The 23,037-nt window shown below is 49.9% G+C and overlaps 2 protein-coding genes across 4 annotated transcripts; both read left to right on the forward strand.

Moving 5' to 3' along the window:
• Nucleotides 1–1,676: 1,676 nt before the first annotated feature.
• On the forward strand, nucleotides 1,677–4,397 carry LOC308242922 (toll-like receptor 12; the record flags this gene model as incomplete). The annotated part of the gene is made up of 1 exon (XM_080657745.1): nucleotides 1,677–4,397. One exon carries the CDS (start codon nucleotides 1,677–1,679, stop codon nucleotides 4,395–4,397), a length of 2,721 nt encoding a protein of 906 aa, XP_080513871.1.
• Nucleotides 4,398–8,102: 3,705 nt separating this feature from the next.
• On the forward strand, nucleotides 8,103–22,745 carry ZSCAN20 (zinc finger and SCAN domain containing 20). 3 transcript variants are annotated; one of them, XM_080656992.1, is made up of 9 exons: nucleotides 8,103–8,148; nucleotides 9,304–9,401; nucleotides 14,244–14,770; nucleotides 15,967–16,153; nucleotides 16,594–16,670; nucleotides 16,947–17,031; nucleotides 18,397–19,083; nucleotides 20,362–20,787; nucleotides 21,302–22,739. In XM_080656992.1, exons 3-9 carry the CDS (start codon nucleotides 14,354–14,356, stop codon nucleotides 22,558–22,560), a joined length of 3,138 nt encoding a protein of 1,045 aa, XP_080513118.1. In that variant the 5' UTR covers nucleotides 8,103–8,148; nucleotides 9,304–9,401; nucleotides 14,244–14,353; the 3' UTR covers nucleotides 22,561–22,739. The 3 variants fall into 3 exon arrangements, with proteins under 3 accessions (XP_080513118.1, XP_080513116.1, XP_080513117.1); XM_080656990.1 differs by having other exon boundaries at nucleotides 8,109–8,148; nucleotides 20,359–20,787; nucleotides 21,302–22,745; XM_080656991.1 differs by having other exon boundaries at nucleotides 8,147–8,265; nucleotides 20,359–20,787; nucleotides 21,302–22,745.
• The last annotated feature ends 292 nt before the right edge of the window (nucleotides 22,746–23,037 follow it).

Genomic DNA, 23,037 nt, shown 5'->3' on the forward strand with positions numbered 1-23,037 from the left:
CACACAAACTGGGTTGTTAGAGTGAAAAGAGAGCATATGACTGGCATATAGTATGTTCTCAACTGTTAGTTATTTTATTACTAGAAGCCAGGTGCACAAAATTGTGCACTGGGGGGGGGGGTGTTCCTCAGCCCAGCCTATGCCCTTTTGCAGTCCGGGACCCTCGCTCCTTACCACCCACCTGCTCGCTGCTCCTTAGCACTGCCACAAAGGTGGGAGAGGCTCCCGCCACTGCTGCTGCGCTTGCCAGCTGTAAGCATGGCTCAGGGCTTCTGGCTGAGCAGCACTCCCCCTGTGGGAGAGCACTGACCACCAGGGGGCAGCTCCTGCTTTAAGCGTCTGCCCCCTGGTGGTTAGTGTGCATCATAGTGATCGGTTGTTCCATGTTTGGTCGCTTTGCATATTAGCCTTTTATTATATAGGATTAAAAAGGATTCTGGGAAATAAAACATTTCTGGGCTTACATTGTTTAAAGTGCTTCTCAGGATGCCTAGTACCTACGAAGGTGTAAGAAATGGGAGTTACATGAAAAATATTTAAAACTGGGATAACAACGGAAGTTCACTTAGGCAAACAAAGCCACTGCTTTTGTTGTTGGTAGAGCTGGGGGTCAAATGTTCCTGCTTTTCATTGAGAATTCTAGTGTTGTTACCTGAATACCATTATGCAATGAAATCACCGATACCTTGTTTGATTAAAGATTATTATTTGATGACCAGTTAAGAACTCACAGACAAGGTGATCACTGCGTTTGGGGAGGGAAGAAGGTGGTAGAGACAGAAAGAACCTCAACGAAGATGCTTTTCTTCTGAGTTTATTATTGTTTAAAATCATGATCAGATATTGAATAGTTTATGCATTGAGATCACTATAAAGCACCTTGCTTTTTCTCTTTCTGTTCTCCCCTGGGGTCCTGGCTCTATCCTGGTAGTGCATGTCAAGGTCGAGGCCACGGAGAGCGTTCTTCCTAGCCCCAGCCTGGAAGGGCAGGAATGGGGCCCTAGACGCCTCTTGGATAAATCTTGGGCTTTTTGGTACATTCCATGTGGAGCATTAAAGATGTCCATGAAGGCACCATGTTGAGGTACTATTTTGCCTGTAAAACATCTGCTTTTTAAAAATCCTGATTTACTCAAGACCTCCTTTCTAAAGTAAGGAGAGGAAGTAGTAAAGGGGATGATGAGGAGAGAACCCTCATTCTGACACTTATATGTAATTTGCAGCAATCCTATGAAGCAGGAACCAGTATGCTTAGCTTACAGATGAGGAAGCTAAAGCCCAGTGCATGGCTCAGGACCACGGCAGAGTGGGATCCTGGGCTTTGGGCCCCAAATGTTGTGCTCAGAAATGCTCACTTCCTCACAGCAGAGAAGTGAGACCGGGCCCTTCCTTTCACGAGAGCACTTCTGCCTTCCCTGACCCTTGGAGCCGCTGCTCTAAGCATCTCTTAGTCTGGCCCCACCCTCCCAGCAGTTCTAGTTTGGAAGCACTGTGGCCCTCAGACCCTGCTTCCAGACCCTCCTGGGTCCCCGGTGCGGTGTAGCCTGCCCGTGCTGTGAGTACTGGATATATGTGTGTGAATGGGGAGGAAGGGGTTTGGATTCCTCTCTGGGAAAGGGAGGGAAGCAGAGTCAGGTTCTGATTCTGCTTGTCTGTAGAGCAGACGTGGTGCAGAGATGGGTGGACATTTGCTGCTGCCTGGTCTGCTCCTGTTCCTTCCTCTGATCTCGGGCTGGACCATTTCCAACTGCTTAGTGACCGAAGGCTCCAGGCTGCATCTGGTCTCCCGTTTCTTCTTCTGCCGCTTGGACTCCAGCCTGTCCCTCCTTGCAGTATGCTCCAGGGTGACCAACGTGACAAAGGCCTTGGAGGCTGTGCCACAGGGTGTGGAGGGGCTCTGTCTCCGTGGTTCCCTTTCGGTTCTGCCCACGGATGCCTTCTCCCACTTCCCTGGCCTCAAGGCCCTGGGGCTGAACCTGCATCTCACTCACATCCTGCCAGGAGCCTTCCGGGGCCTGGGACAGCTGCAGTGGCTGTCTTTCATACAGAAGCCCCTGAAAGACCTCTTCCTACCCCCTGATGCCTTGGGCAACCTGAGTTCCCTCCAGTACTTGGCTTTCTCGGGCGTTTGCCTGGATGGGAACTCGGGTGTCCGGTTGCCTCCCAACCTTCGGCGGCTGTCCATCACTTTGAGTTGCCTTGAGAATGTGGGGCAGCTGGCCGACATCTTCCCAGACCTGGTGCTTGGCTCCTCCTCTGGTGATGCCTGGACTCTGGAGATGCTGGACTTGACGTCAAACAATCAGCTGAAGATGGCCAGTCCTGGGGCCCTCCGGGGCCTCAAGCTGGGGACTCTAAAACTGGACAACACGAAGATGAAGGCAGCTGCAGTGATGGGACTGGGGCTGCAGAGGCTGGATGCCCTGTCTGTGATATACACGGACACGGCCGAGCTGCCCGCCAGGACAGTTGCCCACTTCGAGCTGCAAGAGCTGAATTTGGGACGGGGACAGACACGGATAGAACACATAGCTCTGGAGGCCCTGGCTTCCTGCCAAAGCCTGAAGAGCTTGAGTCTTAAGGGAAGTGGCCTAATGGGCCTGCCACCAGGTTTGCTGGCTGCCCTGCCCAGGCTTCAGAGACTGAACCTGACTGGCAACAAGCTACGCAGTGCCGCACTGTGCCCGAATGAGACAAGAGCTGTGTCAGGACTGCAGGCCCTGGACCTGTCCAGCAACGGGCTGCATAGCCTGGCCCCAGCCACCTTCTCCTGTTTGTCCCACCTGCGGGAGCTGCTACTTCAGACAAACCAGCTGGTTTGGCTGGAGGGCCAGGTATTCCAGGGCTTAAGGAGGCTGGAGATGTTGGACTTGAGTAACAATCCACTGGAGGCCCTGAGCGAGGGCTGGTTGGCTCCTCTGCCTGCACTGACCACCCTCAACCTGCTGAAGACCCACATTGTGCAGAGCCCAGCCTGGGACTTCTGGGGCCCAGAGAGTCTGCAGGACCTGAGACTGCTGGTCCCCTCTGGCTCTTCTGGGGCAGCGCTGTCCCTGCCCACGAGGCTGACCAGCTTGGAGCTTCATGCGGTTCCAGGCGGGGAGCTTTGGGAGCTGGCTTCTCCTGTCTTTCCAGCCTTACAGACCTTGACACTAAATGGCTGGGGACTGCAGCTGGGGACCCAGAATGTCACCAAGATCTTCCCTGCCCTTCGCCAACTCTCCCTGTTTGGCAGTAGCTTGGAGGGCTTCTGTTCCCATGAGACCACCAGCTTCTTCCTCTGGCAGCTCCCCAGGCTCCAGTATCTGAGGGTACAGGGGGACGGGAACGGCCCCAAGCCCTGCTGCATCACCGGGCTGCCCAGTCTACAGGAGCTGAAGCTGCAGAGACTGCGGTCCCGAGTGCAGCCCCGCCGCCTGCAGCTGGAGGAGCTGGTGGGGGAGCTGCCCAGGCTCCAGGTACTGCATGTGGCCCAAACGGGGCTGGAGACGCTGTCTGCGGTCACTTTCCAGGGCCTGGGAAGTCTCCAGGTCTTGGTGCTAGACTGGGAGGCAGGCCTCGTGCTGGACGGCAGTCTCCAGCAGCACAGTCCCCAGATGCCACAGTACGTGTATGTGCTGAGCTCGTCCTTGGCCTGCCAGTGTGCCAATGCCTGGGTGGAGCCCTGGCTTGAGCGGTCCTCCAGAACATATGTGCATATACCATCCACCCAGCTGTGCCAGCCAGAAGCCGGGGCCCACCCCAAGCGTCCCCTCTTCCCCTTTCTCTGGAGTCACTGCCCCAGGACTTTGGAGTTGAGCCTCTTTTTGGGCAGCTCTGCCCTGCTGCTTCTGCTGATCTCCTTGCCCCTCCTACAGGAAGCCAGGAACTCCTGGCTCCTCTATCTCCAGGCCATATTCAGGGCTTGGCTTCAGGACCTGAGGGGCTGGAAGGGTGAGGGCAAGAGGTTCCTCTATGACGTCTTTGTGTCCCACTGCAGGCATGACCAGGCCTGGGTGGTGCAGGAGCTGCTGCCTTCGTTGGAGGGCTGCCGGGGGCTGCGCCTCTGCCTCCCTGAGCGGGATTTCGAGCCAGGCAAGGACGTGGCTGATAATGTGGTGGAGAGCATGGCAAACAGCCAGGTCACGCTCTGCGTGCTGAGTTGCCAGGCGCTGCATACCCCACGCTGCCGCCTGGAGCTCCGCCTGGCCACCTCCCTCCTGCTGGCCGCCCCCCGGCCCCCATTGCTGCTGCTGGTCTTCTTGGAGCGTGTCTCCCGCCACCAGCTCCCCCGCTACCATAGGCTGGCGTGGCTGCTCCGCAGAGGAGACTACTGCTTGTGGCCGGAGGAAGAGGAAAGAAAGGACGGCTTCTGGGCTTGGTTGGGGAGCAGGCTGGAGCAAGCCAGGCTGGGCTAGAGTGAGTGCATGCATGTTGGAGGGTGGGGATAGGAAGGAAAGCCATCCTGGCAGGGAGAGCGTGGGTATGTGTCAGTGAGTGAGACGGAACTGAGCTTCGGGGAGGTGGGTGCTGTGTATAGGGAGGATCAACGGATGGCTTTGGGAACATAGGGCTTTGGGAAGGCTCTGGAGGCTGAATGAGAAAATCTGGGGGATGCAGGTAGCCATGAGGTATGTGATGTGATCTCAAGATATCTGGATCCTCAGTAAATTGACTAAATACATGAAATGAATGGCTTAATTGGACTTTTTGTTTTTTGATGGAGACTCACATGAGAAAGAGGATGAAGGGGATGGGGTCATGGAAACTGTAGCCTGGAGGAAATAAAGGGGGAATTCAGGGAGCGTGTGGGAAAGACAGGAAGGCTCAGAGTACTCCTAAGCTCTGGATTGGGGTCCAGGCCAAGTTCAACCAGATCTTGAAGGGGCAGAGCGGCCCCTTCAGCCATCTGGGTTATAGGGGAATTGGCAGCCGAGGACCAAAAAGCTGGGATGCTGCCCAGGAGGCAGCAGACCGATTGTCTATTCCCTCAATGAGGACATGAAAGCACCGTCATATCTATCACCTTGTGTGAACCTCATAGCAACACTGGGAGGGGAACCCACCTCCTTGGCACTCTGTGCTTCAGCCATGCTAATCTACTTGCAGCTCCCAGGACACCATGCTCTCCTGCCTCTGGGCCTTTACATGTGCTATCCCTCCCTCCCAATTTAGTTCTTCTGGGGAACTACTACGCATCCTTTAAGACTCAACTCAGCCATCGCTTTCTCCAAAAGCCATTCCTGACCTCCCAGCCTCTGGGTTCCCATAACTTCCTGCACTCCCCTTCCTCAAAGTACTGACCACACCGTACCAGCCCTTACAGGTCTGGGAGCCCCCAGAGCAGTGGTCTCCAAGGGGGGTGGTGGTGCACAAGATGAGCCACTGGGGCTTAGGAAGAACATTTTAAAACTTTTTAGTCTTATGGCTTTGTTACTTAAGTCTGCATGTCAGTTCCCTCTCCTGTAGTATGGGATAGTATTACACCTTCTCTCAAAGGGCTTTCTGAGGATTAAGTGAGTTAATACGTATAAAGCATAGAAAGCAGGACCTAATAATGCAGTGTAAATGTTCAATAAAAGTTAGCTTGTCATGCAATTATATATGTACTACATGCATATAATTTATAAGTAAGTACACATATGTTGGGCCCTAGCCAGTTTGGCTTAGTGGATAGAGTGTCGATCTGTGAACCAAAGGGTCCTGGGTTCAATTCCGGTCAAGGGCACGTACTTTGGTTGCAGGCTCCTCCCCGGCCCAGGCCCTGGTTGGGGTTTGTGCAGGAGGCAACCAGTTGATGTGTTTCTCTCTCATCAATGTTTCTCTTTGTCTTTCCCTCTTTCTTCTACTCTCTCTAAAAATCAATGGAAAAATATCCTCCGGTGAGGATTTAAAAACAAACAAACACACAAACACATGTTGGGAGTGTGTATTAAAAAATGTCTTACTAGTAGGAAACATTACTAATTTACTAATAGAACACTTGACCAGGGAAGTTTGGAGATCAAATCCTGGGGGCAGGGACCACGTTTGATTCATCTCTGCATCCTCAGAGCCTAGTGCTGGCCCAGCTCAAAAAGAGTCTTAACAGACAACTATGAACAGAAAACAATCTTTTTTTTTTTTAAATATATATAAGTCTGGCTTTTGCCTCATTCACGTTCTTTTTTTTTTTTTTTAATTTCTTTATTGATTTCAGAGAGGAAGGAAGGAGAGATAGAAACATCAATGATGAGAGAGAATCATTGATTGGCTGCCTCCTGCACGCCTCACACTGGGGATGGAGCCTGCAACCCAGGCATGTGCCGTTGGCCAGAATTGAACCTGGGACCCCTCAGTCCGCAGGCTGACGCTTTATCCACTGAGCCAAGCCGGCTAGGGCCAGAAAACAATCTTGACGGATGCTGAAGCAGAGAACTGGGGTCTGATTCAGGCTCTGTTGTTTATTTCTATATGACACTGGGCCAGGGAACTTGACCTCTTGGGGCTTTAATTTTCCTCTTCTGTCCAATGCCAGGCTTTACAGACAAAGGCTAAAGGAAACCATAGAACAGTTCTGGGCTGGATTTAGGGTGAGGGGTGCCCCCTAGTGTTCTAGTGGTGTGTTTCTCTCTGTGTATTCTCACCTCCATTCCGCCTCTGCAGGATAGATGTTCCTGAAATGAATGTCCTTACCAGACCATGCAAAGCTACCTTTCCAACTTCAGATCTTGACACTCTCTCAAATGGCTCCAGCCCTCCCAGCACCTCACACTGCAGAACTGTATCTCTCCCCACTCACTCCATCCCCTCTGTCTTTCCCTGATGCAGCATGGGGCTGAGAAGGAATTGTTAGTCACACGCCCCAGTCCAAATCCCATGCCTGGCATTTATTGGCTATATGATCTTGAGTAGGTCACATCATCTGTCCAAGCCCCCATTTCCTCCTTGTAAATTTGGAGTAATAATACCCACCTCATAGGGCTGTTGAGACTTCAATAACAAGGAGTGCTGATAGGTTGCTACCTTTCGCTGTGTAAAACCACATGAGTACTATCAATCAATTGGAACATATTTCACAGAGGAGAAGGATTTTGAACTAGGTCTTTAAAGCTAAGATACAGAATTCCCCAAATTTTAACATGTATTGAGCACTTGGCCATATGCTAGGCACTGTGAATTCCCCCAACTTCTCATAACCATTAGTAATAATAACAGCTAATAATTAGTAAACTCCTTCTGCTAGCCATGTGCCAAGTTCTTTACAAATTTTTCTCCACTTATTTCTCACAAATCCTATCAGGTAGATGCCATTATTTTAATTCCCATTTTACAGATGAGGAAACGGAAGCATAAAGAGGTGAAATAATTTGCTCAACGTTTGACAAGTAGTGAGTGGCAAGGCCTACATCCTGCATTTGAAAATAGGAAGTTTCAGACACAAGTAGCTGACTCCAGAGTCCATGCTCTACCTGAATTATCCCATTTAATCTTCACCACACCGGCCAAGCTCTACACTAACTGATTTACATAATAATAGATAGCATTCGCTGTGTACATTTAGAATCCAGGCCCTGAGTTCATTGTTTTAAGCGTATTATTCGTTGAAACCTCATAAAAACGTGTAGACTCATATGCTATTATTATCCTCGTTTTATGGGTTTGAATAAAGCGAGGTTGACAATTGACTCAAAGTCACGCATCTTAACTGTGAGCTGTAAATTAAACTTACAGTTGTCCAACTATCTTCTGCCCACGGGCCTGGTCATCTCTAGCCACCTTCCTGATTTCTTAATGTTTCTGCTTTGATCTATTTCCGGCCTCTGCCTCTCGCTTTTCCCCTTAAACAGGCCCCGCCCCTTCAGTTTGAGTCCCCGCCTAATGGGCGGTGCCGTTTCCGAGCCTGTGGAAAGGGCCGAGATTGCAACAGGTCCCGCCCTCACCCTTAGCCCCTATTCTGATTTGTTCCGGTGCCGGGGACCGGGAGAAGGTGACACGTCTATTGGCTGACGACATCTTAAGGGCAGTAAACGGAAGAGGCCGCCTACCAGCTTTCGCGCGGTTTCTTCTGGGAGTTGTAGTCTCAGACGCTCCATTCCCGGGGTAGCGCCGGTCGGACTCCGCGTCCCAGCAGTCCCTGCGCGAACCCTGGAGCACTTCCGCCCCGTTGTGAAGTGGGTGTCTCGGTGGGTGAGTCCGGGTGGCGGGGCGGGGGCATCTGAGACTTAGGCTCTAGGCTGGAGACTTAGGAGGTGATGTGTCACCGGGGACCCGGGAAGGTGTGAGAGGAGAAAGAAGCTTTTATGTGTGAGTGGTGGGGTGAGGGGCGGTCAGAGGATGAAGCGTCCGGAGGTGGGAAGGGTCATCGAGGGGTTGGGGACGAGGAGGGAGCTAGAGGGCTCTGGGAGTGAGGACGGGCTTAGGGCTGTAGGTGAGGACACCGAGAGAGGTTCTGGAGGTGGGAGAGTCTAGAAGGGCCAGGAGACCACAGAGGGAGGGAGAGAGGGGTCGGGGGCCCTGGCAAGAAGTGAAGATAAGAGGGCCTGAGCTTGAAGCCCAACCTTAAAATAATGTACCAGCCTCTACCTGCCCACCTAGAGCAGACATCTGAATTGCTACGCCCTTACACTTTCTCTAATGGTTGTGACTTCTGGAACCCAGTGGGTGGGACCAGCTATTGTGTTCTGTCCCACACCTGCACTTCTTTCCTTATGCCAGATGGAAGTGAATGGCACCATCCTCCACTTTGCCCAGGTGCCTTCTGGATACTCTTGCATTCTTCCACACCAGGGATCTTCAGATCATTCCGTTTCCTTAATGTGTCTTGAATCTGCCCTTTCCTTGTAGGGTTTTGGCTGAAGCCTCCGTCTTTCACCTCTCAGCCTGGACAAACACAATGTAGCCAGTGTGATCTGTTTAACCCACACATCTGATTATGCCTTCTGCTTTAAAAGCCTCCATTGGCACTCATCACTGATTGAATTAAGTCCAAACACGGCAGCCTGATAGTCACGGTCCTTCGTAAACTACTTTGCAGCCTAATCTTTTCGTGCCCCACACTCCAGGGCTACCAAGGTTTTCCTCATTTTGAGGGGAGGCTGTTTGGTTTCCCACCTTTATACTTGCTGTTCTCTCTGAATACACTCCCTCCCCTCCCCTTTCTCTGCCAAGAGAACTATTCTTTCTTCAGGAACCAACTCAGATGTTACTTTGTTCAATTGCCTTAAGGCTTAATCCGTTAAAGTACTCCCCCCCCCAACCCCTCAGCACCCTCACAACTCTTTACTGCATTTTCCAAATTTGATCATCATTATTATCTGTGATTTCTTTTTCTCTCTTCCACAGACTGTAAGCATCTCCAGGACAGGAGCAGTTTCTGAGTCACCTCTGCTTCCCATTGCCTAATAAATACTTGATGAATGTGTGAATAAAGACCATCCAGGGTGAGCTTTGCTATAGCAGGCTGAAAGATGCTACTTCCGGTGTGTTTCCAGGGGTGTGAGTTTTAGTCTCCCCCTTCCTATTATGGCTGTTTTTGATGGAAACTGATTCAGTGCCTATGGGAGTTTAAGCCAGGGGTGGCAAATACATGGAATGTGTGCTGCCACTGCCCCTTCCTGTGCCTGGCAGACACAGCTAACTGGTCACAGCACGTATTCACATGGGATTCAGAGTCCTTAACACAGCTGAGTGAAGTTGGTGCTTTAAATGAAACCTATCTGCCTGCTTTCTCTGGTTTATGCCCTTAAGTGTAAGGTCAGGCTGTTTAAGCAATAGCTTGGACCATCAACCACATGAGCTAGAAAGCTTTTGGGAACTCGCAATTTTTTTCTCTTTGGCCTTTCCCATGGGACTGGGGCAGATCTTTTCCCATCCCACTGTTTTCTGGGTGGGTTCTTCATGTCCACATCCATACTCACTGTCCCAGGAGCCAGGATGCCTCCCAGCTTCCCTGGGTTTGTAGAGGGATCTTGATTTCGACAGCAGCCAACCCCTCATTACTTAGGGGAACCTGTACTCTTTCTAGGTCTTCCAGGAGATTGGAAGGAACCTTTGAGATCACTCAGCTAAAAGGTGGCAAAGTAACAGCCCATGCTGAATGAAGCCTATGGTCACGCTCTATTTAACCCTCAGGGTGCCTGAAACAATTTTGAGTAGGTTGCCAAATTTAAAAATCTAGAATTCTGACTTCTCTTAGAAAAACTAGAAGGCCTGTGGACACTGGGCCATGGTCCTTTGGTACTCTGTAGTGGCCACAGTCCCCACTCCACTCATGTACTCACTGACACTGCCAAGCCTCTCGCCACTTCAATTTGTAGCCACTGATTTTAGTCTCCTTGTCCTTTTGCTCTACTCCCACCGTACTAATGGGGGAACCTGGAGTAACTGTGAGTAGGGTCAGGCTATAAGCTGCAATCTAGGGAGGCTGCAGAAGCCACAGGACCTGTCCCAAGTCACATGGCTGATAAATGGCAGGAGTGAAACTAGCACCCCGATTTGCTCACTCCTGCCTCAGCGTTCCTCCCACTCTCCTCCATACCATCTTCTCAGGACATGGGATGACTGGCAGACCTAGAGCAGGCTGCGTGGTGTGGTTAAAGAAAGGACTGGGGAAAACGGACCTGGGCTTAGAGTCCAACTCTGCCACTTGCTAGTTGTGTAACCTTAAGTGAATCTTTTTTTTTATAGAAACAGTTCCCTCCCTGTATATAGACTGAAGATATAGTGGGGTCATACCTCACAGGATAATGATATTCTGCAGGCAGCATGGAGAGTGATAATCGTATTTAGCCAAAACCACAGTCAGCTCTCTGGCAAGGAGCCATGTAGGAACCAACATGCTGTCTTTCAGTAAGCTGACCAGCACAGCTGGGTTTTCCTGAACACGAGGTGGAGGAGTCGGCCTGTGTTTAGGGACCAGGCTGAAGAAAGACACTGCTCTCACTCAGTGGAAAGAGAGGCCCGAGGGAACTGAGACCGACCCGGGACCAGCAGAGTCACGGGCGTCATCACCACGTGCTCTCCCTGGAATAGACACACAGTGGATGGAACTGGTGCACTATTTAAATCATGTCTGTCCTTCTTCTTCCTTGTTTGTATGTAGTTTAATATGTATAAGTTACAGATCAGTGTGAGGCAGCTCAGCACTAGTGGTACTTCCCTGGCTTGCCTGGAAGATTCAGTGAGAGGATGAATGTGGCGCACTCAGCCCCGGGCCTGGCACCGTGGGCGCACTCTGAGGTTGCTGATCGAGTGAGGACCTAGGGATTCCTGGGAGTCTCAGGCTGCGGAGTGCCCTTGTCCATGTCTTTGCTGTCATCTCTGTGTGAAGTCACTCTGCTGTTGGCTGACTGTGTTGACCTCCCTCTGGATAGGCTGCTATGCGTACGCAGGAGAGTAGCAGAACATCTGCAGGTTTGTATTAAAAAAGAACCTTTGGGACTTTCCAGTCTTCCCAGAAGAAAATACGTGTTATCTGAGACTCTGGGCTTTGGGCCTGGTGGGCCGACTCACTGCCTGTTTTGTTGCAATGTTCTTTTTGCAGGAGCACAGACTTTGCTCATGGGTTGTCTCTTAGGGGACTAACTTTTATGAAGGTAGAGATTGTTTATCGTAGTTCCTGCTGGTTCTCTGTGCAGGGTACCTAGTGGGATTCTGTAGATGACTGGTGAATCAGTCCTCGTTTGAGGAAGAGACACAAATGTGCTTGGACTAGTGCATGATTAAGGCTGTGTTTTAAAAAAAAATCATGAAAGGTGAATTCTTTAGCATGATATGAATTATGGATCTTCCATAGCCCATTAGGTTTTTAATGTATCAGCTTAACTGTTTTAATAAAAGTCAACAAAACTTCCCATGGCCCTGCTATTTATCAGACCCTGGGTGGGGCACTGTGGATACAGAAATGAGTAAGATACAGTACTGGCCCTCGTAATGGAATGGAATGGGGAGCTGTCAGATAGAAGAACAAGTAACTACAATAATGTAGGATAACATATGTTAGGGGTATGTGCCAAATGCCTAGGGAACACAAGATTGGGGAGGCGATTCTTGGAGAGCAGGGATGGGGGCAGGGCATGATAGCCTGTCAAGGAAGTCTTAACAGATAAGGTGACATTGAGCTGATAGCCGAAGGATGAGCAGGAAGTTGTGTTCCTAGCCTCTCCCTAACTATGTGGAGGTCTTTAGGACACACCTTTGCTTTTCATCAGATCCCTTGCCTTATTTCTAGACAGTCCAGTCAGATGACCTAAAATCAAAATACCACCCTCCCTCCATTCTCAATTCAGCTATGTCATTCCCACGTGGAAGCAACTGATAGCCTCCTTTGAGCAGGCATTTTTTTATGTCATCTGGATTTGTTGGGAATGACACAAAGGGCTCATTTTCCCAGATAACCCAGCATGAGTGTAATCAGAGTCTTCATTGTGTGAAAGAAGCAGCTTCAGACGTTCACTCAAAAAGCATTTACTGAGAGCCTCCTGTGTTTAGTGCATCATGCTTATTGTGGGTGTGGGGGAGTTAAGGGTGTGACACAAAAGAGAAATAAGCTACATTCCTTGCCACCAGCGTGGCTGTAATCTCTCTGGGGACACACATGTACACACCCACCTCTGATACAACCTAGAAAGTGGCAGGTGTCACAGTGATGGGAATAAAGAAGAGAATTCCTTCTGGCATGAGTAAGGCCATTCCTTACTTAGCTAGTTTGCACAGAAAGGGCTTAACTGTAATCCTTGCTTCATGGCACATCCCCATCGTTAGTTGACCATTATTTCACTGTTTATGGAGTGCTTCCGGTGTGTGCTGAGCACTGTGATAGGTCCCTTTGGAAGCCTATGATCTAGTGGGTAGATAACGATAAAGTATGATCTGGGTACCGATACAGAAAACATAAGGTGGCGTGGAAGCTTGCGGCTCAGGACTGAATCTTGGAAAAGTACAATTTACGCTGAGCCCTAAGTAGGTGAAGAAAGGGAAGAGACTGTTCCCAAAGGAGACCCCAGCATGAGGGAGGGTTCAGAGGGCAGCACGACGTAGGAGCTGCAAGCTGTGCAGCTGAAGCCACCATGACTGGTGGGAGCACGGTGAAGAAAGGAGGTTTGGGCAAGGTTTGTATTTGATCCTCAGGGAAATGAGAGGTCCCTGAAGGGTGTTTAGGAGGGAAGTGACATGGTCAGATTTTGATCTTGTCTGGTTGTGCAAAAAATGGGTCAAGGGTGAGAGGAGTGAAGGCAGGGACATGAGATAAAATGCTGATCAAGTGACAAATGTGACCGGGGTGGTGGCCTTGGGGATGTAGATGGTTAGAAGACCAAGTGGACACAGTTTGGTGATGAATTGGATGTGGGGGATGTTGGAGAAAGGTGATGATCAGGTTCCTGGCATAGGTAAGTTGATGGAAGTGGGTGTCTCTTTGTTGTTAATCCTCAGCAGAGGATATTTTCTCTTGATTTTTAGGGAAGGGAGGAGGAGAGACAGAGAGAGAGAAATATTGATGTGAGGGAGACACATCAATCAGTTGCCTTCTGCTTGTGCCCCGACCAGGATTGGGGGTTGAGCCTACAACTGAGGTATGTGCCCTTGACCAGAATTGAACCTGGGATCCTTCAGTCTGCGGGCTGCTGCTCTATCCACTGAGCAAAACCAGATAGGGCTGGTGCCTTTTTGGATGGAGAGCTCCAGAAGAGAGACAGACTTGCAGGAGAAAATGCTGAGTTCAGTTTATGACCCATTGAGTTTGAGGTGCCTAAGAGACAGTCAAGTGGAAATGTCTTATAGGTGGTTGGATTTGGGGGTCTTGAGACAGGTCCTGGCTGCAGTTTGGGGAGTCACAGAGATGGAAAAAAAACAAACAAGTAGGATGGCCAGGAGTACAGAGTGAGAGAGGGACTTTGCAAGGAGAGCACCTTTAGAGGAAGACTAAAGCTTGAAGGCCCGGGAAGAAAGGCCTTCCGGAGGGGGTGATGTTTATCCCAACGTGAGGGAAGTTCTGACTTTGGACATGTGTAGAGGGGGAAAGGCTATGCTGGGAACAGATCACAAAGGCTTTGATGCCAGGCTAAGGCATTTGGAGTGTCCCAGAGGGTTTAACACTGTGCTGTCTTCCTTTGTTGTTCTGGCTGCTGGTGTTGGTGCCAGATTGTGGTCCAACTTCCTGCTTAGGGCACAGGGGCATCACTTAGCACTGCCACCCCATCAGGTGGCAGTGGTGGGTGTGAGAAAGGGGGGGGGTGAGGCTCCTGGGTCCTCTTGCTCACTGTCCTTTATCTTTCTGCCTTCAGAGCCTTGGGAAGCATTTCCTCTCCCAGGAGCCCCTTGAAGGACACACCGTAGATGCAGGAAGACGTTGGATGAGGACAGCCCAGCTGAAGTAAGGCGCCCAGGACAGAGCATGGCTGTAGCCCTGGCGTCCCAGGCCCAGGTGTCTCCCCAACCAGAGCTTGAAGAACTCCTGATTGTGAAACTGGGGGAGGATGCGTGGAGATCAGAATCCAGACCTCAGGAGAAGGACCATGACCCTGTCCCTGGCCCCGAGGCCTCCCGCCAGCGCTTCAGGCAGTTCCAGTACAGGGATGCATCGGGACCGCACGAGGTCTTCAGCCAGCTCTGGGCGCTCTGCTGTCGCTGGCTGAGGCCAGAGATCCGCCTCAAAGAGCAGATTTTGGAGCTGCTGGTGCTGGAGCAGTTCCTGACTATCTTACCCAGGGAGGTCCAGGCCTGGGTGCAGGCGCGCCACCCTGAGAGCGGCGAGGAGGCGGTGGCCCTGGTGGAGGATTGGCACCGAGAGGCCCGGGCTGCAGGGCATCGGGTGAGGCAAATAGCCAGCCTCTCTGAAGTGGGTCAGGCAAGGCAACAGGCTGTGACTAGCTTAGTAATTTCCAAAATAATAGTTATTATTGTTATGGAGCAACTGATATCTATTGAGCATGACTGTGTACCAGGAATTGTTCTAAATGCTTTCCATGTATTAGCTCATTTCATCCTGTGAACGATTTAATGAGATAGGTACTATTATCCTAGTTTTACCAGTGTGGAAACTGAGGCAGAGAAAAGATGGGTAATTGGCCTCGCTGGTAGAGGCAGGATGTGAATTGAGACAGTCTGACTCTAAAGCCAGCATTCTAAACCACTGCTCTAAACCCTCCCAGTGCCGTGTTCACAGGACTCTTGATTTGAATGGTTTTATACTTAACTAGGGGCCCAGCACGCGAAATCTCGCGAGACCCCAGACCCGCAGCACCAGCGGGCGGGACCCCAGTGTCTACCACGGGAGCGGGACCCCAGACCCGCCGCTCCACAAGACCCATCAATGCACCTCTGGGTGGTCGTTATAGCGTTATAGCGTCACGGCCACAGGCCTTTTATAATATAGATAGAATCTTTTCATATATGTGATTGCTTTGGATGCTTATAGCAATAATCTAAGTATAAGAAATAGCATTATTGTCCCTATAATTTATAGATTCAACTAAGTCCCTAAAAGTCAGGCGGTTCAGAAAGCTCCGTCCCTGTGAACCATAACCTAAACCCAGATCCTTAGGCCCCAGGGTCATCATTCTACTCCCTCACAGATGCCTCATCAGAAACCGTAGGAATGAAAATACCTCTGAGGCATGAGGCTCAAAAGAAATAGTAACTGGCATTTATTGAACACTCACTGTCTGTCAGACACCGTTCTAAGGTTTCTGTATATGTTGCTCATCTAGTCCACCCGGCACCCCAATAAGGTAGGTACTGTTACCATCACCATTTTTCAAATGGGTGAACAGAGACTCAGGTAAGTAACTTGTCCAAATTTACATTGAAAGGAAAATATTGTGGATTTAACTCATAGTCTCAACAGTTTGCAGTCTGAGGGCTTTGTTGTCATACTTGAGCCATCTTTGGGGCTTAAAAAGGGCATGTTAATCCCTAGATCACCATTGTCCTCTAAAGAACATTTTCTGCCCTACCAAAACTGGTCTTATGGGACTGACAATGGGAATATTGACCGTCTGTGTGTAGGAACTGGAATTGTGTGGAGAAGAGACCCGGTCCTTGAAGGCAATGCGGGAATCTCAGAGCTTTCAGCAGCAATCGGCACAGCACTGGCCAAAGAGACCGCCCCAGAGGCAGTGGGTGAGGAATCCATGCCCTGACCTTCCCAAGCATCTCGACTCCAAGATGGCGCCCCAGGCCTTGAAAGAGAGTGGTGAGTACCCAAAATCAAGGAACATCAAGGAAGAGGGGTGAGAGGGGTGGTGAGGAAGGGTACATGGGAAGGAGGGAGGTACTGAATTTAAGGCAAGGGGTAGAATAGTGTCTGATGGACTCACTGAGAAGTAAGGCAAGCACGTAAGCATTGAAGTTCCCAGTGATAGCTCGTCCCCTCCAGAGCTGAGTCACATAGCAGCTTCAGGCTGGGACTGGGGGAGGTGGTGACCCTAGGAGTTCTGGGCTGGCATCTCCCACAAGGCACCTCACTCAAGGCAGCTTAGGAGCCAGACACTCTTGGAGGGAAGGAAAGGGGAGATTTGCACTGACTGGGGATAGTCTCAGTTTGACCCAAGCATGGCCTTTGGAAAGCTGGACCCAAGCGGTGGTTCTGTGGAGACCAGAGCTTGGGTTTTAGAGACTTTTTCTTCTCCTCAGCTGTCCTCACTCCCCGAGTCCTCACTCTCCCAAAGATGGGGAGCGTTGGAGATTGGGAGGTGTCAGCTGAGTCCCAGGTGAGCTGCTCTTTGTTCTCCCTTTCCTGTCATTACTTCTCTTGGGCTTTGCCCCTTTGCTCCAGTTCTTTCTCTATGGCCTCCCCCCAGCAAACGGCCACAAGGCCCAGGCTGTGAGCTTTGGCCGCTTGCCCCCAGCCGTTGGGCTTCTCGTTGGTCATGCTGCTCCTTACGATGCTAGACTCACACGCAGTATCCTTGTGCTTCCATTGTCTTTGCTGGGGCCGTTTTCCAGGGTCAGTGACATTTGAGGTCCTTCTTTTGTCCATCTCATAGGAAGCCCAGGGCCCTGGCAGACGTGCCAAGAAGGAGTTTCGCAAGGAGCCCCCAGGAGACAACCGTGGGAACGGCGTGTCCCTGGGTAAGGAACTAGTGCCCTCGGAAGAAGATGTTGGGTCCCCATACACTCAGTTCCCAAAGAGTGTTCCCAGAGACTCCCTAAGTCTCGTGCCTCTGTGAAGTCAGTGGGATTTCAGACATAGGAAGAAGACAAGCTTTTCGTAGCCAACACTGTGGTGGCAGGGGTGGAGCATGGGGCGTGGAGTCGGCCGGGATGGAGGCTGGCAGGTTGGCTTCCAGGAGCCTCCCCTCTCCGGGCTCCTTCCTTTGTTTCCCCAGTAAATTCACCACAGCGCAGGGGCTGGGCCCTGCCTGCTGCCACAGAAATCCAGGCTTTTCAGCATCAAACAGGACCCAGCACTCAGGGGCGGATTGAACCAAGGCCGTGAGGCTGATACACTAAGCCACAATCAGAAGTAAATCTCACAGGGCTCAGAAGGCTGGAAGCCCGTGTGATCGGCGCAGACTCCTTTCTCTGTAGCCACATCTACACAGGAAGCCAAACAGTAATGAACCGCTTCCCATTGGAGCTTGGGATTAGATACGTGAGGGGAAGAGCAGGAGGGACAGTGAGAGGTCTGACTCACCCCTGTCAGTAAGGTGAGGCACTGGAAGCTTGTTGGCTGCTCGCTTGACAGTGTGACCCCCTTTACACGTGGTATCTGGTGAAAAGAGCGCTCAGAGGGACAAACTGGGAAATGCTTAACTCGATAATCTTAGGTCTCTTTTAGTTTTAAACTCTATTTCTAGTTTTGTTCAAATACTTAGTTAAAGGCTTTCTATTTGTTAGGGTTGGGAGTGGTTGGAACAGCATTCCTTTAGCTAAGTGTTAAAAAAAGTAAGGACATTTATTTTCTCACGTAATTGGAAGTCCAGAGGAGGGCATGCTCCAACCACAGTACAAAGGGCTCAGCAACATCATTTCTCTGCTCTGCCATCCTCAGTCTCAGCTTCCTATGGAAGCTATTGTGTGTCAGAGTCAAGAGATAGATGCCAATGGCAATTGAGGCCACATATTTCCTAGTAAGACACACACACACACACACACACACACACACACACACACGGGGAGAGACCGAGAGAGTGAGAGACCTGTCCTCCGACCATTGGGTTCATTCTGATTGGGCCAGTTTAAATCACATGCCCATTTGAGGACCAGTGACAGTTACTTTTTGTGTGATGTGTTTCATTACAACAAAGAGAGCAAATGAACAAAGCAAAGAGGTCAATGACCATTTCTGGTGAAGTGATCTGTTACCTCTACTTACATCTCTAACGCCCCAGGCATTTGTTGGGCTTAGCCTGGGAAGTTCTCATTAGTCTCTCATAGGGAAATATGTTGGACAAGCACCCTGCTCAATAAGTCATTTCTCTTCTTTTTATACAGGAGTTCTAGTTTCAAAACCAAATATCATCTCCCAGCGAGAGCAAGGGCCAGAATTCTGGGGTCCGAGTCATATAAATCCCGGAAAAAGGCACACTGCAGATTACAGCCTGGATAATGAGCAGATAAAACCAGCCCCAGCTCTGGTCTGGAGGGACTCTAAGGCCTGGGAAGAACAGTACCAATGGGACGTGGAGGACATGAAGGTGTCGGGCGTACATTGGGGCTATGAAGAGACCAAGACGTTCCTGGCAATTTTGAGTGAGTCTCCTTTCTCTGAAAAGCTCCGGACTTGTCACCAGAACCGACAGGTGTATCGGGCCATTGCAGAGCGGCTGAGGGCACGAGGCTTCTTGCGGACACTGGAGCAGTGTCGCTACAGGGTCAAAAACCTCCTACGGAACTACCGGAAAGCCAAGAGCAGCCACCCACCGGGGACCTGTCCCTTCTATGAGGAGCTGGAGGCCCTGGTGAGGGCTCGGTCAGCCATAAGAGCCACAGACGGCCCAGGAGTGGCTGTGGCACTCCCCAGGCTGGGGGACAGTGATGCAGAGATGGAAGAACAAGAGGATGGGAACTGGGAGCCAGAGGAAACGGCAGAAGACTATAATGGTGATGACCTGGCCACTGGCGAGTCCGTCCAGGAGCCCAGGATTTCAAGGGGTCCGGCTCTATTCCAAAGTCGTATTGGTAAGAACAAGGCATTTAATTGGATCCAGATTCCAACCTTCCTACTAGCCAAACCTCTGCTCCCTGAGTTCAGGGCACGGAAGTCTGGATTAATGCTATTGGATAAGGCACTAAGTTCCTTCAGTCATCCTCAGACTCCTACTCTCTTCTCCTATGACCAAATCTCATTGTATAAGTTTTTTAGCTACAGAAACAGTCCTAAGGGACTTTAAAGAGCTAATTCAGTATTTCCCAAAGTGTGTATGGGGATGATCAGAGGTTGCATGAGTAAAATTTTAATTTTAATGTGTATGAACACATCAACTGTGATTTCACAGACAGTAAATTTAGATAAAGGAAGACACTGAGTGAAATATTTAACAGATAAAGCACAAATCAAGACAGGATATAGTTGAAGAATCAGTGTTTGGGAAATAGCCAAGTCACTGTAAAAGTGGGTACACGCCCAGCTGGTGTTGCTCAGTGGTTGAGCATCGACCCATGAACCAAGAGGTCACTGGTTCAGTTCCCAGTCAGGACACATGCCCAGGTTGCGGTCTCGATCCCCAGTAGGGGGCGTGCAGGAGGCAGCCGATCGATGTTGTTTCTCATCAATGTTTCTATCTCTCTATCCCTCTCCCTTCCTCTCTCTCTAAAGTCAATAAAAACATATTTTAAAAAAAGTGGGAGCACTGAAGCCTAAGAGACGAAGTGTCTTAGGATCGAAGCGAGGCAGGGGCAGAGTCAGGGTTAGAGCCCAGGACTCCAGCCTCCTTTTATGTGGTGTTTCTCCCATCATGTACCTACAGAGGAACTGAGAACAGACCACTTCCTTTTCCTTCTTCCACTAAAGAGGAAAGAGCATTCTCAGTTGGCCCCTAATGCAAGATTATTTGACCTCCATTCATGTCTTTAAGGATTCTCAGTTTCCATATTTGTTAAAAGGAAAATTCATGAAAGTAAGTAGAGGACATGTATTGAATGGATATAGAGAGAGTCTCTTGTATCCCAATTACAGGCCTTTCCCTGAACCAATCAGCTGAAGCCAGGGGGTGGGGTCACCTGGTATAATATGGCCACCTAAGTCCTTCCCTATAGCCAAGACTCGTAGGTGTTAATAAACCTCTTTGAAGGGGTTGGGGTGGGAAACTCTGCCACAGCCCTGAGCGGCAAGGGTATATTCTTTGTTGGTGCCCAGGTACCTGGACAATTTCTGAGGGGCAGGTGACCCTGATCTCTGATGACCTAGGCAAGTCTCATTAAATCTCATAATTCTGACCTCTTCACTCCTGACAGCAGGTGTGCACTGGGGCTACGAGGAGACCAAGGCCTTCCTGACCATTCTCAGTGAGTCCCCATTCTCTGAAAAGCTTCGCACCTGTCACCAGAACAGTCAGGTGTACCGGGCCATCGCAGAGCGGCTATGTGCACAGGGCTTCCTGCGGACACTGGAGCAGTGTCGCTACAGATTTAAAAACCTCCTTCGAAGCTACCGGAAAGCCAAGAGCAGCCACCCACCAGGGACATGCCCCTTCTATGAGGAGCTGGACTCACTGGTGAGGGCGCGGACTGCAGTCCGAGCCATGGGGAACATCAGAGAGGTAGCAGGTCTTCCTACGTCTGGGTGGAGCAGTACAGAGGCTGACGACCAGGAGGCCTGGGATGAAATGGCAGATGAAAATGTCATCAAACCTCCAACCCCATGTCCTAAAATCCCACACACTGGTAAGCATGGAATAATTGGATGCCCACAAAATCTGCAAGCATGCAGATAGAGTGAGGGAGCCAGGCTCCTTACCTTATCTCTGGAATAAAACAGAATGGAATTGAGTAGAAGGATTTGTGCTTTGCTCAGATTATGTCTAGTTTAGTGTAATCCCCTAAATGAGATAAGCAGTCAGGTCTAGATTTTACTGGGATTTGGTTGAGCAATTACAGAGTTTATTCAATCTCATATGACATAGGACATACTGATTTTACTGGAAGAAGGTGTTCATTATCAAATAGGAATAAAGGAATTGGCCAGGGAGACTGACGGGCTGTTTGGTTAGGGCTCATGGCTCCCTGGGTGGGGTCACCAGGTCCCAAACTCCTTCCCTCAGCTTTGCAGGTCACAAATGCGTGTATGCACCAAAACTTGATCAATTTCATGTTATCCAAATTCATGACACAGGATACAGATATGTAAATAGACATCAACCAATGAATGAAAAAAACACATTTCTGCCCTTTTTTTCAGGTTTTGAGATGAGTCATGAGGATGAAGGCCAGAGTTCAGAGCAGGATATTTTTGAGGATTTGCCTGGAGTGTTATCAAAATACCCTCCAGAAGTTGTTTGCCACCCTAACGATTGGGGGGATGACAGTGAACATGAAAACGAAGACGAAGAGCAGGCAGGAAATCCACCACAGGAACGGTGGGAAGAATGTTCTTCTGAAGAGGATTTAGAAAAACTTATTGACCATCAAGGTCTGTACCTTGCAGAGAAACCCTACAAGTGTGACACATATGTGAAAAGCTTCCGTCGGACCTCCCACTTCATTGCTCACCAGCGGACACACACAGGTGAGAAGCCCTACAAATGCCTCAAATGTGGGAAAAGCTTTAGTGACCGCTCCAACCTCAATACCCACCAGAGAATTCACACTGGAGAGAAGCCCTACAAATGCCTTGAATGTGGGAAAAGCTTTAGTGATCACTCTAATCTTGTCACCCACCAGAGAATTCACACAGGGGTAAAGCCCTATAAATGTGGGGCATGTTGGAAAAGCTTCAACCAGAGCTCAAACCTTTTGAAACATCAGAGAATCCACTTGGGAGGAAATCCTGACCATTGTAGTGAGCCTGGGGAAAACTTTGGCCAAAGCCCATCCTTTAGTGCTCACTGGAGGAACTTGACAGAGGAGACAACTCCTGAACAACCTAAAAGTGCCAGTAGGAACTTGGATTCTCCTGGACCATTCAGCACCAACTCAGGGGAGAAATTTTATCGGTGTTCTGAGTGTGGAAGAACCTTCTCCAAGAGCTCTGCCCTCATTAGTCACCAAAGAATCCATACAGGAGAGAAACCATATGAATGTGCTGAATGTGGGAAAAGCTTCAGTAAGAGCTCCACCTTGGCTAACCACCAGAGAACCCACACTGGGGAGAAGCCATATAAGTGCATGGACTGTGGGAAGTGCTTCAGTGAACGCTCCAAGCTCATCACACACCAGAGAGTGCACACAGGAGAAAAGCCCTACAAATGCCTCGAGTGTGGAAAATTCTTTCGTGACCGTTCTAATCTGATTACTCACCAGAGGATTCACACGGGAGAGAAGCCTTATAAGTGCAGAGAATGTGGGAAATGCTTTAACCAGAGCTCCAGTCTTATTATTCACCAGAGAATCCACACTGGGGAGAAACCCTACAAGTGCTTGGAGTGTGGCAAAGACTTCAACAACAGCTCTCACTTCAGTGCCCACCGGAGAACCCATGCAGGAGGGAAAGCGTCATAGAAGACAAACCCCCCCACCCCGCCCCCGACAACAAAAGAGATAAATGTGTATTTAAATCTCCCAATATTATAAGATGTATGGCAGAAAGAAACATTCCCAGTTTTTAAGCTTGGTGTATACCCAGGGAAATTATCTTGATATAATCCAGGTAATTTGGAAGCGAATTACAAATGCTAAGGATCCAGATTTGTGATTTTTTTCTCCTGTAAAACATCTCCACTCAGTCCTCAGGCTGTCCTTACATTTACTGTCATTTAAGGGCTTGTCAGTGTTTGAGCCAAATTGGAAGCTTAGGGGATTAGAGGCAAATCAGTGGTCCTGAGCAGTGATTCCAGACCTCGCTGTGCCTTCGCACTCTCCATGTGTACACCTCCCCCATCAGCACATGTCAGAGTCTCCTGCATGGCAGTCTCTAGTTGGGGTGTATCCTCAGAGGAGAATTTTGAGACTCTGGTGAGAGAACAGGCCACGGTGAGC

Source organism: Plecotus auritus (genome assembly GCF_963455305.1).
Source record: "Plecotus auritus genome assembly, chromosome: 2".
Classification (NCBI taxonomy): Eukaryota; Metazoa; Chordata; class Mammalia; order Chiroptera; family Vespertilionidae; genus Plecotus; species Plecotus auritus.